Raw genomic sequence first — 16,767 nt, 5'->3', positions numbered from 1 at the left:
GGAGCACCGGCGGCCCGTGAGGGCTCCGAGCCGGGTGCCGGGGGTGCTCGGGGGGCTGCTCGACAAAGGGCAAAGTGGTGGAGTGCGGAGAGGGAGAAGGGACGCGCGGAGGCAGGAACGCGGGATGCCCCACTCCCACGGAGCGCTGCGCGTCTCCCGGCCCCCGACGGCGGCCGAGAACGGAACTGAGGAGCGCGGGGCAGGGAGGCGGCCCCGGCCGCTCTGCCAGTCCCACGCCGCCCTCCCACCGCGCGGTGTGACACCGCCCGTCACCGGGGTGATCCCCGCCACTCGGGTCCGGGTCCCGGGGGGTCTTTCCGCCCGGGGTCTCCCCGCCGCTTCCCTCCCTGCGTGTCGCCACCCGCGTCCCCGCGGGAGCGTTCCCGGACAGCGGCCCCTTTGTTTCTCCCGCTCTCCCCTCCCTCGCAGCCGTCCCTCTCCCCCTCCTTTCTCCTGCTCCTCCGCCCCCCTGAGCTCACACCCCTAAGGGCCCTCCCCGAGGCTCCCAGCAGAGCGCCGCAAGGCCGGGGACGCTCCAGCGGGCGGGGGGCGTCGCGCTGCCCGTGCGGCGAGGAACGGACTCAGAGCCGCACCGAGGGGCTGCGGGAGGAGAGCGCTGAGCGGGCGGGAGCCGGGTACGGGATGGGGCCGGAACCCCGAGCCCGTTCGTGCGGTGGCGATGGGATGTCGAGGTGGGGGCGGCTCTGCCCCACGTTAGCAGCGGGCCCGGACCGACACCCCCGACCACCCCCTTCCCCAAAGAAACGGAGAGCGGGCACCGTGGAAACAATAATTTATTTAAATAATCTCTGCTTGCTCTAAAAGAAACACGAGAGAGAGCTGAAGTTTTCCATAATAAATAACCAAAATACCCTTTGTTTGTTTGTTTCGCGTCACGGCTCTCAGGGGGCTCCGTCGGGGCTCGATCCCGCCCGGGGGCACCGGAGATGGACTCCCGTGCACGGCCGCGGGGGGCAACGGGACAGCGGGACGCTCCGGCTGTAAACCTACGTATAAAAATTATTTATCTTTTTTTTCTTTTTTAATCGTTTTATTATTACTGTTTCGTTCAGTCCCCAACATCAGAATGAGGTCTTCCGCAAAGGCACCTATAGACTTTAAAAAAATAAAAAGGGGAATGGCTCGCGGTCCCCTAGAAGATGCCGCCGCCGCCACCGCCGCCGTGATGGTGCTGAGGGAGGGGGGCGGCGGGCGGCGCGGGGCCGGGCGGGTACCACGCGTAGCTGCCGAGGAAGGACGCGGCGGGGCCGGGGCTGGCGGGGCCGCCCCCCGAGCGCGGGTGCGGGGCGAAGTCCCACGCGGGCGGCGAGGCGGGGGGCGGCGGCGACGCGCTGCGGCGCGGGGGCGGCTCGGCGGGGAGCTCGCCGTTCTTGTAGAGCTTCTTGAACTTGGAGCGGCGGTTCTGGAACCAGATCTTCACCTGCGGGAGAGCGGCGTCAGCGCCCCCGCGGCCGCCCCGTCGGGCAGAGCGACGCCGGGCGGGCGAGCCCTACCTGGGTCTGGGTGAGGCCGAGCGAGGCGGCCAGCTCGGCGCGCTCGGGCAGCGCCAGGTATTGGGCTTTCTGGAAGCGGCGCTGCAGGGCGGCCAGTTGGAAGCTGGAGTAGATGGTGCGCGGCTTGCGGACCTTCTTGGGCTTCCCGTTGACGATCCGCACCTCGGGCTCGCACTCCTCCTTCTCTGCTCGGCGGAAAGCGGCGCCGTGAGGAGCCGCGCCCGCTTCCCCGCCCGCCCCGACGGCGGCCCGCCTCCGCCTGCCCCCTGTGCGCGACGTACCGGAGTCGTCGGCGGCCGGCGAGGCTCCGGCGCCGTAGGGCCCGTAGGAGCCGTACGCGGCCGCGTAGCCCGGGTCGTAGCCCGGCTTGGCGGGGAAGGGGGCGGCGCCGGGCGCGTAGGGGCAGGGCCCCGTCGGGCCGTAGGGCTGCCGGTTGGCGTAGTAGCTGCTGTCGGTGGCGGTGGACACGGGCAGCGTGGGGGACTCCTGCGGCTTGTGCAGGCCGTGCTGCGCGTAGCCGCCGGCCGAGAGCTGGCCGGAGTGCATGTCCGGCGCCGGGCTCGGCAGGACGCCGGTCATCCCGCGACCCCCGCCCGCCCGGGGCGACCCCGTCCCGCGCCCTCCCCGCCGGGCGCGGCGCTCCGGGTGGCGGCGCTCAGGGTCGCTCAGTGTCTCGGCTCCATCCCGCTGCCCCGCGCTGCTCCGGGCCGGGCCGGGCGGGCACCGCGCTCCCGCCGCCGGCAGCGGGACGGGGACGGGCTGTGCTGCGCCGCGGGCCGCCGGGCGGCATTTAACTCCGGTCACGTGGGCGCGGCGCACGTCACCTGGCAACGGCCAATGGGGAGCCCGCGCGCGCCGCATCTCCGGGGCCCGGCGGGGTGAGAGACGGGACGGACACGGGGGATGCTCCGGCCGCCCCGTCGGAGCTCGGAGCCCCGCACTGCACTGCCCTGCTCTGCTCTGCTCTGCCCTGCCCTGCTCTGCCCTGCCCTGCTCTGCTCTGCCCTGCTCTGCTCTGCTCTGCCCTACTCTACCGTACCGTCATGTTGCCGGCGAGCACCGACGGGGCGGTCCCAGGATACAGCATCGCAGCGATGCGGCTCCCCTGGGACTCCCTCCCTCACCCCCCGGTGGCTGACACCCTCCCCATGCCGTGCTCGGTGCTGCAGCTGCGTTCCCGGCTCCCTTACTGCGCCGCCGTCGGGCCGACAGTCCCGGCCCGGGCTCTGCCGCCCCCTGGTGCCACTCGTGGCGCTTCGCTCCGTCCGCCCGATCTCCGCCCGTGCAGCCCCGCGCGCCCCTTTCCTCGCGCTCCCGTTCTCGCTCCCGCCGCGCGCCCTAAAGGCCTCCCTCCGTTCGCGCTCCCCACACGGGGCGGGCGGCCACGCGGGGCTGCTTCTCTACGGGATCCGGCTGCGGTTCACCCGACGGGCGGAGGTGAGTGGGGACGGACCGGCGGCGGGTGGCCGGGAGCGGGGCGGGGGGACGGCGGCCGGCACGGGGGCGCGGCGGGGCGGAGAAACGCGATTTGTGCAGCTGCGGGAGCGGGGCCGGGAGGGCCCCCCCGAGCACGGCGCTACCCGCGGGGCGGCAGCTGCACGGAAGCGACCGCCGGGTGCCGCTTGTGCAGATGTCCGCGCGACCCGTCCCGTAGAGCCGCTTTCATTGTCCCTCAGTCACTTAACGCTCGCCGCCGTTGTTTGTCTCGGGAAGGACGCTGCCATCCAGGCCGTGCCGGCGCTGGGCCGTCGGGCGGCAGGAGGCAGCGAGGGGTCACGGCTCTGCAGCACGCGGCGCTCTGCCTCGGCACTGCGAGGGCTGCGGGAAAGCAACGGCACGGACCGGCCCGTGGTTACGTGCCGCTCTGCTCTCACGTGGAGCTCTGCAGGCTTGGTCTCCGCTTTGGGAACTGAAAGTTGTCCAGATGTAGTTGGAAGGGACCCATAGTGCGAGGTGCGTACCCATAGTGTGAGGTGTGAGTACCTGCTGTTGGTTCCCGACAGTCCTTCACGGTTCTGGTGCGATGGATGATGTATTGCTGGTGCTTGGGCAGCCCGGAGTTCGGCACATGGCACATAGGTGCTGCCTTTTCCGTGCAGGGAAGGGAAGCATTCAAAGCTTTAGTTGCATCAAGTTTGCATCAGCGTGCGTCTCCCATCGCCAGAGGCTGCCAAACGTGTGGGCTGGCTTCGTTGGTGTTGGTTTCTCTGGTTGGAATTATCCCCGTGTAGAAAGTAGCACTGTGGGCACTGTTAGTCAGATACACCAAACAATCTGTGTGCAACACACAAAGGTACCATTGCTCCTCAAAGTCACCTCTTCAGGTGATCCCTATGTGTTCTTTTTTTGTTTATTTTTTTTAAATTTTCTTTTTTTTTTGCAGGGCAATTTTATATGACTCGCAGAACATCTGCAGCAACTCCTGCCTGGTATGTTCTGTATTTATTAATTATTACTGTTGTGGTTCTTTTCCTAAGGCAAACTTTGTCTGAGAAAAGTGAAAATGCTTAAAGCCCGCTGTTCTCAGTCTTTAAATATTGAACCTGGGATCAGCAGAACAAGCTGTCCCACCAGTGTTGTCTCTCATGCTGGACTTGAAAGGAACCACACTCAGCATTAAAAGAGATTAGTTTTTAATCGCCTGTAATTGTTATTATCATTTGATCCGTTATGATCCACATCTCCCTGAACAATTTATTTCACTTATTTACACATGAATGTGATGAATCTCAGGAAATGAGCCTGTTTTTTTGGTGATGTTAAACTGAAGTAATTGGACAGTACTCTCAGCTACAATGGCACATCAGTGAGTACAGGTTCCTTTCGTGGCTGTATTGAATGCTTTCTGGTGAACTTAGTGTAGCACAGTGCCTGACAGTCCTGAGCACATGTCTTGGTAACAGAAGGGTCACTTCTCGTGCCATGGAGGGCTGCAGAGGGGGCTCTTGATAGCATTGTATCTGTGAAATCTGGTGTTGCTCCCAAGTGATGGTAATGGTTAACAGGTAAAAACTCCAAGTCTGAGGAATTAAGCTTATCAGCTTTCAGGAAATTGAACGAGTCTTTTCACCACCCATCTGGAAGCTTGTTACCTGCTGTGCTTAGTTTCAGAATCCAGCGTTATCATTTTCCTCTCCAAAAACTGTTTATCGTCTCATCTATCTGTGAATCAGATGACTTCATTCCAAAAATCACAGTCTCTTCTGGGAAGGATATGACCCCTTGCCTGGCTCCCCAGGTTGCCAATTCTTTGTCCCTTGTTGTGAATAGCCTATACAAGCACGATAGCAGGCTCTGCACAATCATTTCAGAGTTGTTTGTTAGGCTGTCTTGTCTAAGTGGAGATTCACTGGCTGCTCAGCACCTTTCTTTAGCAGAAGCCTTTGCATGCTGGAGCACAGCCTGTGATTTTTTAGTAGTTCATTAGCCCAGTGTTATTTAGCACATGTGTTTGTTTCCTTGTGCCATGGTGGGGAGATGCACAGCCTCCATTGGGGTGAGTGTCTGTAATCATTATATTCATGGGTCTGCTTGCTTGTGCATATTGGGGGGAAACTTGGGAAGTCCTGTGTGTGTGGAACGTGAAGACACTGGTGCAGTGATCCCCACACACAGTTCTGGGAATGAGGCATTGCTCCTGGGCAGTCCCTCCTGCCTCTTTTATGGCTGTGAAATCCCACCTGGTGCTGCAGTGTGGTACTTCTGGCTGCTTGGACCAGCCCTCCTGTTTCCATAAATTCTTTTTCATAGCCAACAGTACCACAAGTAATAGCACTGATAAAACAGTCTGCTTTTCTCTGTAAGAAGGGATTTGGTAGAATGGCTATGAAATGGTATTTTTGGTATTATTATGCAGCAATGTTTCCCAGTCTCTTCAGTCTGGAGCAGATGGATCTGAGCCTGCTTTCTAGTGGGTTTAAGCAAATTCAGGCTCAACTCATGGGTAAATCTTTGTTTGAAGTGTATTATGTGTGAATATTTAGATGGCAAAAATCTTTAGTAAGAGCATGCAGGAAAAACACTCTCAATGTGAATCACTAAGTAGTTTCTAACACTGCTGTAGATGACAAGTGTGAGGGAAGATGAGAGGCGTGTTTTGTGGGAGCAGCTGTAGGCTGTGTCGATCATTTGTGTCATTGTGAATCCCACTTGTCACAGGTAGTAGCAAAAAGATTTTTCTGCCTTCCTCGCAACTTATGCACATCTGCAGTCTGAGCAGAGTTTAAGCAAAGTGTTCAGCATGGAGAATAACCTAAACTGCTTTGGTTTTGTGTGATTATTTTAAGGTTCAATTTAGTGGGCAATGCTATTTGGAGCTGAGAAATGCTCTATTGACTTGGTGTGCTTGGGTGAGTTCTGAGCTGTAGTGCCAGTGGACTGTTTGAGATGTGGAGTGCAGTTTCTGCTGCAGCCCATTTCTTGAGCTGATGCCGCCTCTGACTGGCAAATAACAAGGTCTGTCCCTGCTGGAAAACATGAATATATTGCCTGGAAGAACAGAATGTCCGCTGTTCTTTAAGGGAGATCTGCTCAGCAACATACCTCCTGAGTGGATTAGGCACACCTGAGGCAAGTACTGCACTTGCATTTGGAGTGACACGCTAAATGGACTCAAACAGTGGGCAAACTGTAGAGGTCCTCATGGGAACACTTGAGCACATGCTCTGGGATTTGTCACTGTCTGTCCCAGCTTTCTTAAGCAGTTTAGGTAAAGCTGGTGAATGGCTCAAAGATGTAAACTTAAAGCACTTTTCCTCCTGTGGTGAGAAAATACCCACATACAAACCACAAAAAAAGATTGCCCTCAAAATTAAATAGATTTTATTTCTTTTGTTGTTGTTGTTTTAAAAAGTGATCAGTGATCAAGTCAGCATGGTCAGGAGTGAGTAAGTCAAGGTGGTCTTGGCTTACAGAACCGTGGTTGTCCCATGAACTGGTTGGGGGACCCTTTCCTCAAACTGTGTAGTTGAAAGTATGAAAAAAAAGTGGGGGTTAGTGTGTGAGTTTTCCATGAGGAGCACTCAGCATCCTATTCTGCACACACCTCTATCCTGAAATTGTTTCTCATTGGAGGGAAGGGGATGAAAGGAGCACTGCTCAGATTCACAAGCGTTTCCGGCTTTTTGATTCTTGTGGCTGCTTAGCTTACTTCACTGTCAGGTGCTTTACACATGCATTTCATCCATATTTCACCTGATAGTACTTTTCCCGTTGGCAGAATGCCAGTATCTAGGAATGACATACCTATTATAAACGCTGCTATAAATCTAAGTAAATGGAACTAGAATGTTTTTCACTTTTATGCATGCTTGCCATGCAGACTATCTCAAGCTCCCTAACCATTCTTTTATTTTTCTTTCTCATTGTTGTTATTATTATTATTATTTGAATTGACTTGGAAGCATATAGCCCAGAATGAGAAAGGGCATTGACATGAGAAATCATTGAGTGCAGAGGTACAGCACAGCAACTGCTAATAAGTGATTACATGGGGTGGCAGATTGGAAGCTGGCTAAGAAAATACAATTGTCATCAGGGTTTTTTGCATTATTAAGTGACTTTGCATCTAATTCTCAGAACTGGTTGAAAAATCAATTAAAAATAGTAATGGGAACATTCAACTGTAAATTAAGTATGTGGCCACAGGATGTCTCCACTGTTCCATGCTAATACATGTGACAGGACATTCATTGCTTAGTACAAAGTTGGACACTTAAGTAACAATGTGATGCTTTTTACAATGGAGGTTTAGCATTCATTTTTATACTCCCAGTTCTTATTGATAAATCAGTTAACACCTGGTCTAATAGCTGGAGAAAGTAAAAGGGGAACGTGTTGGTTGCCTCATTTGCTTTTTGTCTGAGTTCTTTAAATTCCAAAGACAGGGAAAGAACAAGTCTTGATTTTTTTGAGGCAACGTGTTCATTCCATGTGAATGCAGTTTGCTCACTCCAATCAGAAAGAGAAAGGGACTTAGAAAGGTAATTTTCTGCTTTTACAGTAGCCATTACAGTTGGTTTACACATTGACTAGGAAAGTGAGGTGCTGTGCTTTTCTAATAGCTTGTTTAGTAGCAGGTAGGCAGGTAGCTATGAACAAACTATGGTATGAAAATAGAAGCAATGGTTTGGGAACTAGTTAGTTTAAGGTTAGTCTAAGGCAACTGACTATGGGAGGAGTTTGCTTTAAGCAGAAGGAAGACATTCTGCAAAATTAATGTGTCCATGCAGGAAACACGCATAGAACAGCTACAATGATAAAATGTGCATCCTGACTTCCAAATAACAGATGTGCCCTGAAATGCTGTATGGGCCATGTGTGAAGGACCAGATGGTGGCTGATGCTGTACAAGTATAGAGCATAATGAGCTCATTGTTAGGGTCAGGACTGCATGTGAAAATGCTTCCAAGTCCAAGACCACTGTTATATGCAGGGTGTGGTAGTGATGTTTTCCTTAGGAATTCCTTATAGCTACAGCAAATATATCCATTTAGTTACTTTGGTTTTTCAGCATATCAGATTTTTGAAGTCAGCTAATATCTGAACAACAACGTTTTGGGTAGCCTGTTCTGCCTGAAAACTCATGCAGCGGCACTTTGTATGCCTGGTACAGACATCACAAAGTATGTCCATGTTCATACTTCCTGTACATGCATTTTGGCTCTTCAGCTTGTAGAAGAACTACTTCTTCCCTGAGAGACTTGATGGGTTCGGTTGTCCCTTCTCTGGTGCAGGAGCTGTGAATTATACTTTTGTATCTGTGGCAACTTGCCTTCTGTTACTGAACTGATTGGTGCCATACTTGCAGCATTCTGTGGTCTTGTTGACCTGGCAGCTTCCAGAGTTGGATTTGTATCCTGTTTTATGTAGCTCTGTCACCACACCTGTCTAAATAACTACAGAGTTATTTAGATAACTGCAGACAACAGATGACTGACATTCCATTTAGAAGTGATTCCCTGGGAGTTAGTGAAAGTGAGTGTGTTGTCTTAAGAGGGACTGCTCAACCAGTAAGTTCAGAGTGCTGTGCTGAGTTAGCATGCAAACTCTGCCTGTCTTTGTGAGGACATGCTGCCCAAATCTTTGTAGTTGGTACCAAAAGGGCTTGCAGAGGGACTAGTGTTTTCCAACAAGCTGTGTCTGCTTGGCATTTCACGTGGAAATTATGTGTCTTTTTGTGTCTGAAATTTTCATGACCAGTGTGAAAAGTTTTTTTAATGGAAGGCGGCATATGCTGTCAGCTACTATAGTACGCACAAGATTCCTACTGGACTGGATTCATGCTGCTGCTGCTGCCACTGCTGCTCAGACAGCTGGCTCACTGTCATCACAATGCTCTCATACTTTGCACGAAATACTAAACTACAGTGGAGCTGTAAACAGTGGGGTTCCTATGTTCAAATCTGGACTCAGACCCACTCTCTCAACTCTTATGATATCTGATGGCAATGGTGGTCTGGCAATGAAAGCTGACCACCAAGTAGAGAAGTCTTTACAGCGCTTATGGAACCGAAAGGCCAGAGCTGCATTAAAGCATGCACAAGTTCCCTGCATGCTGGGAAAGTGGCTCATGGGAGCAGTCCATGTTTGCAAGGAACCTGTACTGCTGCTAATTGAGAACCCTGTTGTATGGATTTTAGTTATGGAAGAGTAATTGCTTTACTAAATACAAAGGGAAAGGCCAGCTTGCAAGCGAGGGATTTTTGTGCACTAATTGAACTGTGAGCAGTTGCTCTTGAGCTATGTGAGACAGCATATATAAGAGGGACAGTTGCTCTTCAGACATAAACTATACAGTATATGGGTCACATGCATGTTTCATAATGCATTTTATGTCCTGTTGGCTGCTGCCTTCCTTTTTGCTTCCTTTTCTAGAATGGGGACTAATTAGTGCAGTCTTTCAATGAAGGAGCCAGCTGCCCTGGGGTTATGAATTCTCTTTTCTTTGTTCCTGGAGGGAATGAAGCAGGAGATGGTGTTCCTGTCTGGGAGGCTCCAGATCACTTACCACGTCCTATACTGCATGCCTGGCTGTGTAAATGCTTAAAGCAGAAGGCAGTGTAGTAGCAAGAGGAAACAAGCTCTCAGGCCCTCTATCTACCGCACAGCTTCTTTGTCACAGCTCTTTAGCCTGTGTGTGTGTCTGGGTTGAGCAGGAGCTCAGTGCTGCCGTGGCTCAGTGTAGCTGCTCCCAGTTCCTTAGCACAAGACCAGTGTAAATCAGTCATATACAATTTATTGAAATCCTGTTAATTTTAGATTTTAATTGCTGTGTCCATTTGTTCTCGTACCATTCGTTTTTAACTGAAGGGTGGGCTGCACACACATGGGAGTCATTAAAGAAACAGTTAAATATAGCTTTACTTTTTTAAAAAAAATAGATCATATATATTGCTTAATTGCTTGATGCTATCTAGCAATACTTGGTTCATTCACATTCACAAATATGTGAATAGCTTTGACAGTTTTAATGGGAGGTTCTGGAAAGCTGGGCTTCTTCCTGGTGATGGCATTTAAAGGTGAAAGTAAATTTGTACTCATGAAAGCACGGAGAAAGACGTATTTAGCCATAACTGTGGTTATGCTCATGTGTATGCTCATGTATACTTATGTGTATTCCTTCTCATTTATACCACTGAAAATGGATGGTTGAAACTGAAGTAGGTATAAAGTGCAATGGTCTTCATGAAAAATCAGAAGAGTAGTTTGAACAGTTTTACCAGGCAGTGAAGACGTGGAGAACCTGCAGTGGGAATTGTGGGTGCGCTGCAGACTAACCCTGTTGTGAAGATTGCCTGAAGGCTTCGTCTGCATCCAGCATTTGTGAGTACTGAGAAGGAACATCCTTCTATAAATGCCTATGTGCATCAGTGCATTCTTCTCATGAGAAGAGCAATGCCTGAGCTTTCTTTTGTGTGAAACTGAAATGTCAAAATATGTCTGCCGTGTTTGTATTTTCTCTCTGCTGGAGCATGGCATCTTCCCTTGCACAAACAACACTATCATGGCAATCTGACTAATGAGTAAGTACTTTCAATATGTGTCCACTTGGCTGCACTGTAGATTTATAAATGTTACCTTAAAAATCTTCTGCTCCTGGTTCTTGTTTCTGGAAACAGTACTTAACCTGAGCTTGAAAAACTTTTCATTTCTTGGGACGTTTCCAGTGTTCTGGTGTCAGTTATTTTGTAAGAACAAAACTCTGGAAAGTTTTGATGCTCAATCTGTGCCATATTCAGCCTAGTTTTTGGGCAAAAGCATTTTTTTGGTGCTAACCCAGCTCTGTAGCTAGAATGGGCTGGTGTGAGCTGGGCACAGCCATAGGACTGGCACCAGTCCTGCTGGGCAGGAGCAGGGGAGAGCTGAAGCGCAGAGCTCTGCAGAATGCTGCTAGGGCACTGGGCTTTTGGCGTGACCTGGGAAAGGATAAGTGACTCATGCAGCCCAAATGGGGGCATGAAAGGGTGGGTTAAAGCAAGCGAGAAAATGTCGTGTGAAGTATTCAGACTTTCCCTGCTCTCCACACTTTTCTTCCCCCTTGGAGTTTTCCTGCAAAATCTATTGCATTGTCTGGGATGTGGCTGATCTTGCCTCCTAAGAATACTACTACCTCTTCTGAGGTATGGGAAATCTAAACCAGGAGCTATCACCTTCACTGATATCCAGTATGATCCCTAATTGTGGCTTTCCAGGAAGAGATCTGAACCCTATCTGATTTGAAAATAAAAATTTGTTTTGATTTGATAGATGCAAACAGTTCTACTTGTTCCATATCCTTAGCATTGCATATTGTGAACTGGGAATTATATTTTAGTGGAATCCTTTTTCAGGGTAGCAGAACATAATTTACTTCATTCAAACATTGCCTGTTATGTTCCATATTGCTTCATCAAACACTACATTAGCTTTGACAATCACACACAGAAGAACAGTGTTTAGCGTTAACAAACAGCATTACTTGGCAGTCTGACCACCCAGCTTATAAAAAAGGCTTTGGCTTTCACATCAGTGGGATCTTTGTATTGCTGCCAGCATGTTTTCCACAACACTGCTTCATGGTTGTGTAAAACTTCTGAGAGGGGAAGACTTATAGAAATAACAGGCTACACTATTGTGCAGTAAGATTATACGCTGCTTATCATAGATGAAGTGCTAAGTGCTGGCTGAGTCATCAAAGAGATTGAGACTGATGTGTGTGAGGGTGGATAGCTGCATGTTTGACTTCTTCCTTGTCTTCCTTGGTGTAATATTGTGTTAGCTGTTGAGCCTGAGTACTTTCACCAATACTTTCTCTGTTAGCTACTGCCAATTTTGACCAGCACCAGTCTCAACAAAGAGCAGCAAATTTCTAAACCTAGCTATATGGGATGCATCTGCCAAATTCCTTAAATGAAATCTTAAAGCTAGTGCATGTAGATTATCTGGATTTATGCTTTCAAAATGTGCTTGATCGTAATATGAGAATTTTGGCTTTTAGAGATATTTTAATCAAGAAACATTCCTCTTACAAAATTAACTGGCTTACTCTCTATTACGTGGATTAATAGCATTTTCCCCTTTTGATATTCTTATGAATATCAGTGACATTTACTTCAAATACAAAATACAAATACAGCATGTGTGTTTACTTCTGTGTAAAACAGGGGTTTGACTTAAAGCCAACAGTAAAATAATAACTGCAGCCATAAAACTTAAACAGTAACATTTCAGAAACAATTTATTCAATCAGGAAAAAAACAGGAATCTTTTACAAAATGGTGTACAGAATTCAGGAAGCTTACAGGTGAAGTCATCAAAGCACTTCAGTGATACACTGAGAGCAAGTAGCACCTATGACAACATAACATCAACACCTTAATAGTACAAGGAAAGCTTCATAGCAAAAAGTAATGGCTTGCTATTTCTTGAACAGCATAAAAATAGATAGTGGAAGTATGTATATTTAGTTATGTGCTATGGAAACACTTCAGTTGTTACTAGAAAATCTCACTTTTTCTCTTCCTTTTCATTTTCCTTTCCTTCTCTTCTCTTTCTCTTTCTTTTTTTCCCTTCCCCCCTCCCATCCCCCTTTTCTTTCTTTCTTTTTTCTTTTTCTCTTTTTTGCATTTTCTTTCCTTTTTAATTTTTTTCCTCTTTTTATTTTTCTTTTCTTTTTTTCTTCATTTTTTTTCCCTCTTTTTTTCTTTTTCTTTTTTTCCTTTTTATTTTCCTTTCAATCTTGTTCTTTTTCCACTTGGAAGAAATAAGGGAATCTGGGGATCTGCCACCAAAATGTGGGCTGCCAACTGAGAAGAAATACATGTGCAGCATTAATCCAAAAACAGCAGCAAGGTTACAAAGACTTCTCCTCCAGGGTAAGGGAGTTTGCTGACTTTTAGACCTCTGCCTCTTAGGCCATTAGTGCCTGCCTTCAACCTTTGATCTCTCTGCAATTCTGGAAGCTCTCTTCATTTTTTTGCAACACAAGGCCAAAGCTGTGTAATTACAATGAGGCCATTATACTAATCATCCCACATATGGATGCAGTGCAGAAGAGTCAAGAGAAGTGGCTTATGTTGCAAGAATGCAACAGTCTGCATTGTACAATGTATGTTAATCAGAGCAGCCATTATTAAGTGAATAGGGCCTGACTGTTTTTATTTAAACAGAGCTATTCTTTTATTTATATATTTATTTTCAGAAGGGCAGATGCACCTCAAGACAAGATAAGGGAAGAACACATTAAGCAGAGAGGAGGGGGCAGTCTGTCAAGGTAGAGTTGCTGGAGAGAAAATCCTCTGGGAGAGACTGAGGAGCAGCAGCATCATAGTAGAAGAATTCTGGACACACAGGGTTGTTCTGTATTACAAGTGTAATCAAACTTGGACACTTTTGCCGCATCTCCCAGTAATAGTCTGCCTGGAAGAACCCTGGAGTTGATGTGTTTTGCATGAGGCATTAGTGGGAGACTCAACTAACTTGAAATTAATAGCATGTCAGAGAGGTGTGACTTCTTGGTCAAGCCAAGAGACGCTGGATGTATTTTTAAAGAATTCCCCTATTTAGTTTTTAGGAAACATTTCCTTTCTCCCTTGGCATTTGGACAAGTAATGCAATAGTTTCCTTAGTGTTTTTTAGTGATTGCTAAGTACAACTACCTTCTCTTCCGATCCTGTGGGCCAGACCTTGGCTGTTTAGGGTATCAGTGACCATTTATGAGCATCGCTGTACGTTTGGGAGCATAGTGTACAGACTGGAAATAGCGCAGAGTCTTTGGACTTGTTCTGGTTGGTGGAGTGCAGCCAGAGAGGGAACTCTGACCTCTTTCCCTAAGCTGTGAAAGAACTTGGAAATGGCTCTATGCCCTGGTTACTCAAAGCTGCTATCCTGTGTGTTTGTTAACATGTCACCTCCTTCCTAGCTCTAAGGAAATGCCTGGCTTTTCTCAGCTTTGATTTTATTGTATTCCACTACCTCTGATGGATCTGGAATATGAATCATAGAATAGCTTGAGTCGGAAGGAACCTCAGGGATTATCAATTCTAGCCCCCCTGTGGCAGGCAGGATTGCCAAGTGATAGATCAAGTACCAGGCTGGCCAAGGCCCTGTCCAGCCTGGCCTTGAGCACCTCCAGGTATGGGGCATCCACAACCTCTCTGGGCAGCCTGCTCCAGCATTTCACCACCCTCAGTGAAAAACTTCCTTCTAATCTAATTCTTCACTCCTTTAGTTTAAAATCATTCCTCTTCGTCCTATTGCTATCTACCCGCCTAAAAAAAAAAGATTTTCTTCCTGTTTATTATCTTTTTTTATATACTGGAAAGCCACAATGAGATCTCCCCACAGCCTTCTCTTTTAGAGATCGAGCAAGCCTAGCTCCTTCAGCCTGTCTTCATAGGAGAGGTGGTCCAGCCCTCTGATTATTTTTGAAGACCTCCCTCTGGACCCCTTCCCAAAGCTCAACATCTTTCCTATGTTGGGTGCTCCAAATCTGGATGCAATACTCCAGATGGGGCCTCATGAGCACAGAATAGAAAGGGACAAACGTGAACCTTCTTCTGATGCAGCTCACAATACTATTGGCCTACTGGGCTGCAAGCGTACACTGAAGGCTCATGTTAAGCTTTTAATCTAGCAGAGACCCTAAGTCCTATGGGTCTAGTAATGCAGTGGTTGCTTTCTTGCCTTTAGTTACCAGTTAGCTGGTTAGTGCCTACCAACCACAAATGGAGCACCAGTACTACATCCCCAGTGAGAACAGTGACTGCACTGGGTGCAGCCTTCACTCTCTTGAAAGAGTTGCTGATACCCTCCTTCTGGTCTGTGTGCAGTTCGGACAGGACCCTCAGTGCTGTGCAGAGAGCCTCCTGTGGCAGTGGGTGAAGCACTGAGTCACAGGGATGGGAGCGGTGCGTGGGAGCACGCTGGGGACGACTCCTGAACAGACTGGCTCAGGCCCACTCCTGCCTCTCAGGCTCAAACTCTGGCAGGCTCTGTCTTGTCCCACCTCACAGTGCTGGGACTTGCACAGAGCTACAAGGAGAATCCCAGTGTACCTATGTGGTAAACAAAGGCATAACTGTGGAGCTAGGGGCTAAAATCTTTCGAAAGAATCAGTGGCTGGAAGGGCTGTGCTGCAAAACGAGTTTGAGCCAGTTCAGTTCAGTGACCTTTCATCTTTATTTATTTATTTTTTTATTTTATTTATTTATTTTTTTAAGATAAAAAGCAAAGGGAACCATTAGATCATCTGCCTTGGTGACTATCTGATACTTAGCATAGTTAACAGTGTAGCAAACAAAACTGACACATTGTGTAATACACTATAATTAGAAGGAATTCAGAAACTAGCTCAAACTTTAATAAAAAGTAGGAAAGTTAGATAGGCATATGGTAATGAGGAGATACTAAAATGCTACCATTAAAATAATAAAAATAAAAATAAAAATATATAAAGGAAAACTGTTTTCCTTTGAAATTACTGCCAAAGATTTCTCTAATTAGGAACTGTGTTCTTTCCCATCATTAAAAAAGGAGCATGACAGCATAGCCAGGTTTCCTGTTAAGATTTGGTATCTCCCTGTGTTGTCAGTAGGCAGAGAATATTTACTGGAATGTTGCTATTGCTGTGTCCAGAGCCTGCTGCCTCTGACAGTCCTGATTGCTGTAGACCTTTAATAGAGCCTAGAAATTGGGAATCTATTTCAATTAATAACAGTCCACCTTTTAGGTTGAAAGCTGGGTCATTAACGCTGCCACCAATTTTACATCCCATATCTTGCTGTGTTTTATCTGAAGAGTGAAGCTATTAATTTCATTTCTAGTTATTTAAGCACTGCCACTTATGTGGCACCTAACAGTACCTGACTGCATGGCATTAAAAAATGGAAGTGCTTTCATGCAGATCTCACAGCTCTGTGAATTTGGTTTGTCTCACTGCAGCATCTTTGTGCAGCTCTTAACTTTGGTGAGCAGGGTTTGGTCTGCATAAGTTTGCAGAGAGGAATGACTGGCCCAGGGGGATCAAACTTTTGTAGAAGCTGGCTGCCCCGTTGCAGTGATGGTAAGAACAGGGGAAAGTGTGTAGAGCTGAGCACAGTACAGATTTGGTCTGTTTGCTGGTTGCAAACGGTTCTTCATGTTCACATTGTTAGAAGGTGGTTGTACTATTTGTCAGAGCACGATATGTAAAAGCCACAAGAAACACACCCTGTCTGTGCCGCTCAGATGAGGTAAAGCAGGATGGGATGCTGGCAACCAAGAGAGGGCAAAATGTTCCCTCTGCAGGAAGAAATGTGCCTGTTGCACTCATAGCTGAGGATCTGCACCTCACAAATCTGCTGTGTGGGAGGGTGCTCGCAGGGATGGAGACACTGCTTAGCAGTGCTAAGGCACTTTCCCATACCCAGAGCTGGCTGGGATCCCTGTGTTAAAAAAGGCAAACCTGGCCTAGCAACCATGAATTCATCTGGATTGCTTGATTCAGACATGAGCTGGCAGCATGACTGCATGGGGTGTGGCGAGGAGGCAAAGGTGGATGGGTGTGGGTAACTGCTCTCTGCAGTGAGCAGCATGCTGACCAGATGCTTGCTGGCACCACTGGCTCCAGGGACTGCTTAGGCAAATCCCTAAAGGAAGTAAAGTCATGTGAGGGAGCCGGGTAATCCTGCTATATTCTGTTCCTCTCCTGGATGGTTTGTCTTCACAGGCTCACACTATGGGCTGGTGGTTTCTTCAGCTGGTGCTGCAGGTCAGAGGCATTGCTACTGCTGTC

At 48.5% G+C, this 16,767-nt stretch overlaps 2 protein-coding genes across 2 annotated transcripts in view; one reads left to right on the top strand and one right to left on the bottom strand.

Annotated features, from left to right (window-relative positions):
• Positions 1–3,943, top strand: part of METAP1D (methionyl aminopeptidase type 1D, mitochondrial) — a 53,299-nt gene extending 49,356 nt beyond the window's left edge. Inside the window, exon 10 of the mRNA XM_015868534.2 lies at positions 3,898–3,943. The gene's annotated coding sequence lies outside the window, so the exon portion shown is untranslated. The remainder of the gene's footprint in view (positions 1–3,897) is intronic.
• DLX2 (distal-less homeobox 2) lies at positions 777–2,282 on the bottom strand. The gene is made up of 3 exons (XM_032445853.1): positions 1,796–2,282; positions 1,515–1,699; positions 777–1,441 (listed from the first exon to the last, which is right to left on the bottom strand). Exons 1-3 carry the CDS (start codon positions 2,091–2,093, stop codon positions 1,154–1,156), a joined length of 771 nt encoding a protein of 256 aa, XP_032301744.1. The 5' UTR covers positions 2,094–2,282; the 3' UTR covers positions 777–1,153.
• Positions 3,944–16,767: the final 12,824 nt, after the last annotated feature.

The sequence above is a fragment of the Coturnix japonica genome, chromosome 7 (assembly GCF_001577835.2).
Source record: "Coturnix japonica isolate 7356 chromosome 7, Coturnix japonica 2.1, whole genome shotgun sequence".
Classification (NCBI taxonomy): domain Eukaryota; kingdom Metazoa; phylum Chordata; class Aves; order Galliformes; family Phasianidae; genus Coturnix; species Coturnix japonica.
Note: the sequence above shows the minus strand (reverse complement) of the source record. Positions and strands in the feature narration are given on the sequence as shown.

What these genes read in the sequence shown, in the direction of transcription:
- DLX2 (XM_032445853.1), bottom strand. Translation starts at nt 2,093, where the DNA reads ATGACCGGCGTCCTGCCGAGCCCGGCGCCGGACATGCACTCCGGCCAG. An exon ending in GCCGGCCGCCGACGACTCCG is followed by an intron (nt 1,700 to 1,795) that starts GTACGTCGCGCA and finishes TCCGCCGAGCAG; the next exon opens with AGAAGGAGGAGTGCGAGCCC. An exon ending in TCGGCCTCACCCAGACCCAG is followed by an intron (nt 1,442 to 1,514) that starts GTAGGGCTCGCC and finishes GCTCTCCCGCAG; the next exon opens with GTGAAGATCTGGTTCCAGAA.